Source organism: Acipenser ruthenus, chromosome 60 (genome assembly GCF_902713425.1).
Source record: "Acipenser ruthenus chromosome 60, fAciRut3.2 maternal haplotype, whole genome shotgun sequence".
Taxonomy (NCBI): domain Eukaryota; kingdom Metazoa; phylum Chordata; class Actinopteri; order Acipenseriformes; family Acipenseridae; genus Acipenser; species Acipenser ruthenus.
Genome location: NC_081248.1, coordinates 2,443,742 through 2,449,741, shown reverse-complemented (window position 1 = coordinate 2,449,741; position 6,000 = coordinate 2,443,742). Strand labels below are relative to the sequence as shown.

The window sequence follows — 6,000 nt, the reverse complement described above, 5'->3', positions numbered from 1 at the left end:
CTGTGCTTTATTACACTGTGCTGTGCTTTCACTGTGCTTTATCACACTGTGCTGTGCTTTCACTGTGCTTTATTACACTGTGCTGTGCTTTCACTGTGCTTTATCACACTGTGCTGTGCTTTCACTGTGCTTTATTACACTGTGCTGTGCTTTCACTGTGCTTTATCACACTGTGCTGTGCTTTCACTGTGCTTTATTACACTGTGCTGTGCTTTCACTGTGCTTTATTACACTGCTGTGCTTTCACTGTGCTTTATCACACTGTGCTGTGCTTTCACTGTGCTTTATCACACTGTGCTGTGCTTTCACTGTGCTTTATCACACTGTGCTGTGCTTTCACTGTGCTTTATCACACTGTGCTGTGCTTTCACTGTGCTTTATCACACTGTGCTGTGCTTTCACTGTGCTTTATCACACTGTGCTGTGCTTTCACTGTGCTTTATCACACTGTGCTGTGCTTTCACTGTGCTTTATTACACTGTGCTTTATTACACTGTGATGTGCTTTCACTGTGCTTTATTACACTGTGCTTTGCTTTCACTGTGCTTTATTACACTGTGCTTTATTACACTGTGATGTGCTTTCACTGTGCTTTATTACACTGTGCTGTGCTTTCACTGTGCTTTATTACACTGTGCTTTATTACACTGTGATGTGCTTTCACTGTGCTTTATCACACTGTGCTGTGCTTTCACTGTGCTTTATTACACTGTGCTGTGCTTTCACTGTGCTTTATTACACTGTGATGTGCTTTCACTGTGCTTTATCACACTGTGCTGTGCTTTCACTGTGCTTTATTACACTGTGCTGTGCTTTCACTGTGCTTTATCACACTGTGCTGTGCTTTCACTGTGCTTTATTACACTGTGATGTGCTTTCACTGTGCTTTATCACACTGTGCTGTGCTTTCACTGTGCTTTATCACACTGTGCTGTGCTTTCACTGTGCTTTATTACACTGTGCTGTGCTTTCACTGTGCTTTATTACACTGTGCTGTGCTTTCACTGTGCTTTATTACACTGTGCTGTGCTTTCACTGTGCTTTATCAAACTGTGATGTGCTTTCACTGTGGGATTTTATAAGCGGTTTCTCGCACACATGCCGATTTTTCTGGTGAAAAATCTAGAAAGGAAAAATAGGTTAGCATTGACTCCTCCCTCCCTGCCTCCCTCCCTCTCTCCTTCCCTCTCACTGTTTCAGGCTATTTTTCATCTCTCGACCCCTCCCTCGCTCCCTGGTATCCAAATCTTAGTTTCTTGTATCATTGCCCAGACTCTTCGGTTTCTCTCGCTGTCTGCGGCTCGGAATTGAACCAGCGCGGACTCTACAGTGTATCACGTTGCGTCTTACAAACCCGCTACTGGATTAAGTCAGAATTTATTTATTTTTTTCACTGCATGTATTGACGAAGACTTTTTCACCAGACATCCCACTGTCTGATCTGAATCTGTTTCGACTGCACGAACACCGCCGCAACCGAGAGGGAGAACAAGAGTCTACATACAGCCAAAATGATGTAGCCGTGTTCAGACAACACAATCTCATGAACCTGTTGGAAAGACACATTACCGGTGCGCTCCTCTCTCTCTCTCTCTCTCTCTCTCTCTCTCTCTCTCTCTCTCTCTCTCTCTCTCTCTCTCTCTCTCTCTCTCTCTCTCTTAATTGCAGATTTGTTTTTCATATTACTTGGTTTAAGGTAGAAATTAACCATTTTTTGTTTGATAAAATCTGTTAAAGCTGGATTTTGATTATCGTTAGAGCCGTATTACTTTTCAGTATAAGCTTATTAGAAAATACACGTAATATACATTTGCTAACTAGGTACGTAATTTGATCTGTCGTTTTAACTGATTATATAGGAGGGACTGTAATATTTAGCAGCTTGAAAAAAGCTAATTAATACATTCGTTTGTAGTTAAAAATCGAACTTTTTTCCCTTTACATTGTTCTAAATTATCTTCTGTCTTCTAAATAGTTACAACTACGTGCAGGATTGTAACTATTTTAAAGCGTTTTGAAGCTGAACAGCACATCTATATCTTGCCTATGATTAGGTTACTCGCGTACAGCCTTGTTAATAGTATTCTGGAATACAAGTTACATCATATTTAAAAATATATATACTATGCTACATCTATAGTATGATAGTACAGTAACATATATCCGTGTTACTGTAACGTTCTAGTTTAAGAAAACGATATTTCGAATTTATATTCATCTTTATTAAAAGCAGATATCGATGGTTTACATATATATGCAAGATTTACAATCATACATTCAAAAGTTAATGTTCAGTTATTAATTCTAGATGATCAATATTATTAATATTACTATTACTCTTCTACTTCTTCTTCATTATTATTATTTATATTATAGTAATTGCTGTTGGTCTTGTAAGTGAAAGGATCTCGTTGCTAAATTAAACCACTTTTGCTACCTGCAGACTTCCTGTAATATACCGGTGTGGTTAATTCGAATGACCTCCGAGCGATCGAGGGGACTGCACGGCTGACACTGCTGGTATTATACAGGTGGCTGTTGGTGTAGGTACTGAGTGGACACTGCTGGTATTATACAGGTGGATGTTGGTGTATGTACTGAGTGGACACTGCTGGTATTATACAGGTGGCTGTTGGTGTAGGTACTGAGTGGACACTGCTGGTATTATACAGACGGCTGTTGGTGTAGGTACTGAGTGGACACTGCTGGTATTATACAGGTGGCTGTTGGTGTAGGTACTGAGTGGACACTGCTGGTATTATACAGGTGGATGTTGGTGTAGGTACTGAGTGGACACTGCTGGTATTATACAGGTGGATGTTGGTGTAGGTACTGAGTAGACACTGCTGGTATTATACAGGTGGATGTTGGTGTAGGTACTGAGTAGACACTGCTGGTATTATACAGGTGGATGTTGGTGTAGGTACTGAGTGAACACTGCTGGTATTATACAGGTGGATGTTGGTGTAGGTACTGAGTGGACACTGCTGGTATTATACAGGTGGATGTTGGTGTAGGTACTGAGTGGACACTGCTGGTATTATACAGGTGGATGTTGGTGTAGGTACTGAGTGGACACTGCTGGTATTATACAGGTGGCTGTTGGTATAGGTACTGAGTGAACACTGCTGGTATTATACAGGTGGCTGTTGGTGTAGGTACTGAGTAGACACTGCTGGTATTATACAGGTGGCTGTTGGTGTAGGTACTGAGTGGACACTGCTGGTATTATACAGACGGCTGTTGGTGTAGGTACTGAGTGGACACTGCTGGTATTATACAGACGGCTGTTGGTGTAGGTACTGAGTGAACACTGCTGCTTTACTATCGGGCTGCTTCTAAGAGATACAATGACACACTATGTTTCTGAATGTTTGAAAAAAGTAAAGCCATCTTTAGCACTAAGTGTTTGAGTCCTTGTCAGTGTAGGAGAGCACCTGTTCTGGGGACTTTTTTGACCTGAAAAAATAAACAAGGACCAGGGGTCACAAATGGAGATTAGATAAAGGGGAATTCAGAACAGAAAATAGGAGGCACTTTTTTACACAAAGAATTGTGAGGGTCTGGAACCAACTCCCCAGTAATGTTGTTGAAGCTGACACCCTGGGATCCTTCAAGAAGCTGCTTGATGAGATTCTGGGATCCATAAGCTACTAACAACCAAACGAGCAAGATGGGCCGCATGGGGCCTCCTCTCATTTGTAAACGTTCTTATGTTCTTATGTTCTTATGTTCTGCAGTTGACTCTACTATATGAGTACTGGCAGAAGGCACAGGTGTCGGTAAGAAAGGGGAACAAGACTGAAAGGCTAAAATCTGCACAAGAACACAGAAATTGGACTATGGAACAATGGTCAAAGGTGCTTTGGACTGTTGATGGATGGACAACGACACCTGTGCCTTCTGCCAATTCTGTTGTCAATTCAACGCTTGTCATCTTTCTATTCCTTAAGGATATTATCTTCAAGTATTGCTTATCCTTGTTAGACAGCTTTTCGGGTCTTCCAGTCCTGGGTTTGTCAATTACAGATGATGTTTCTCTATGCTTGTTGATTTTGCTTTGGATACCACTTCTTGAAAATCAAGTGATGCGAGCTATTTCACTCACAATGTTTTTCCTTCTTTATGCAAGTCAAGGTTGTTATAATAGTAGAAAACACTAGAGGAGGCTTTGAGTAAATTGTTGATGCTCATAATGCATCAGAGTAGAAAAATGCAACATGTCTAAGACCTTTGCACAGCAGTATATATATATATATATATATATATATATATATATATATATATATATATATATATATATACATTTTGAGTTTCTATTATAAAGTTAAATGTCGTTTATTCTGACTGCATGCGGTATAACTCAACCGGTTTCAGCCAACTCAAATCTTTAGCCTTGCTTTAATTCTAGCATAGTATCATTGTTACTGTTATTATTGCATGTGTATACTGTGTTTATTATCTGGTTAGGATAAACCCTTTCATTGTATTTTGAACATTTTGGAAGTTGCCCAAGATACTGTCGGTACCTCAAAACCATCCATGTTAACTCCTAACTGAGGGATAGTGAACAGACTATATATTTCAATTGGGATTGCTAGCACAGCTACAGACCTGTATGATATACTGGTTATATTATCAATTGGGATTGCTAGCATAGCTACAGACCTGTATGATATACTGGTTATATTCTCAATTGGGATTGCTAGCATAGCTACAGACCTGTATGATATACTGGTTATATTCTCAATTGGGATTGCTAGCACAGCTACAGACCTGTATGGTATACTGGTTATATTCTCAATTGGGATTGCTAGCACAGCTACAGACCTGTATGATATACTGGTTATATTCTCAATTGGGATTGCTAGCACAGCTACAGACCTGTATGGTATACTGGTTATATTCTCAATTATTCACAGAAGAGGTTTGTAAAGCGGAGTGGATTGAAGCATCACCATGGACAAGCTGTCAAGCCTGCCTGCCTCTGCAGCCTCGGTCTCCAGTTTGACGGCACCCGGCAGCCTGAACCCGGGCGTGGGGGCCAACGTGTTCCAGCGCCGGGGGGCTCTGAAGCAGAAGAACGTGATGGAGGTGAAGAACCACCAGTTCATCCCTCGCTTCTTCAAGCAGCCCACTTTCTGCAGCCACTGCACTGACTTTATATGGTGAGTGCTTGCTATGCGCAAACGTGTAAAAAATAAATAAACACAAAATGAATACAGTGAACAGTTTGTCCCCTTCTAGGGTGTTCATCCCGGTTTTGAGGAAGGTGTCCCGGGAATTCAATATGCCTTCCCGGGACACTAAAAGGTGACGATTTTTAATCTTATCCCGTTTTTAATCTTATGTTTCATCATCCAGGTACAGCAACTGCAAAGCTGATCCACCTTGAGAACATTTTGGACAAGGACTACACTGAACTACATTTTTTATATTACATGTTGAATCAATACAATTGAACTAAACAACAACCTTGGTTCATTTAATATTATATAATTTGCAACTTCAATTCAGAGAACCCATCAATGAATGGAGTGTATACACAATCATATGTTTACCTGAGTCGGGTCAGCACCCCACTCTATATGCAGTTCACAGGTCTGCGTACAGCACTCTTACAGAGTTTACCTGAGTCGGGTCAGCACCCCACTCTATATGCAGTTCACAGGTCTGTGTACAGCACTCTTACAGAGTTTACCTGAGTCGGGTCAGCACCCCACTCTATATGCAGTTCACAGGTCTGCGTACAGCACTCTTACAGAGTTTACCTGAGTCGGATCAGCACCCCACTCTATATGCAGTTCACAGGTCTGCGTACAGCACTCTTACAGAGTTTACCTGAGTCGGGTCAGCACCCCACTCTATATGCAGTTCACAGGTCTGCGTACAGCACTCTTACAGAGTTTACCTGAGTCGGATCAGCACCCCACTCTATATGCAGTTCACAGGTCTGCGTACAGCACTCTTACAGAGTTTACCTGAGTCGGGTCAGCACCC

At 41.3% G+C, this 6,000-nt stretch overlaps 1 protein-coding gene across 2 annotated transcripts in view; it reads left to right on the top strand.

Annotated features, from left to right (window-relative positions):
- Positions 1 to 1,231: 1,231 nt before the first annotated feature.
- The window catches only part of LOC117409942 (protein kinase C alpha type-like), a 67,119-nt gene continuing 62,350 nt past the window's right edge, over positions 1,232 to 6,000 (top strand). For both annotated transcript variants that reach the window (XR_009320419.1, XM_059018556.1), the window contains exons 1-2: positions 1,232 to 1,571; positions 4,923 to 5,168. Coding sequence is in view for 1 of the 2 variants with exons in the window: in XM_059018556.1 (XP_058874539.1) it covers positions 4,960 to 5,168 (209 nt within the window). In the remaining variant the exon portion in view is untranslated. The remainder of the gene's footprint in view (positions 1,572 to 4,922; positions 5,169 to 6,000) is intronic.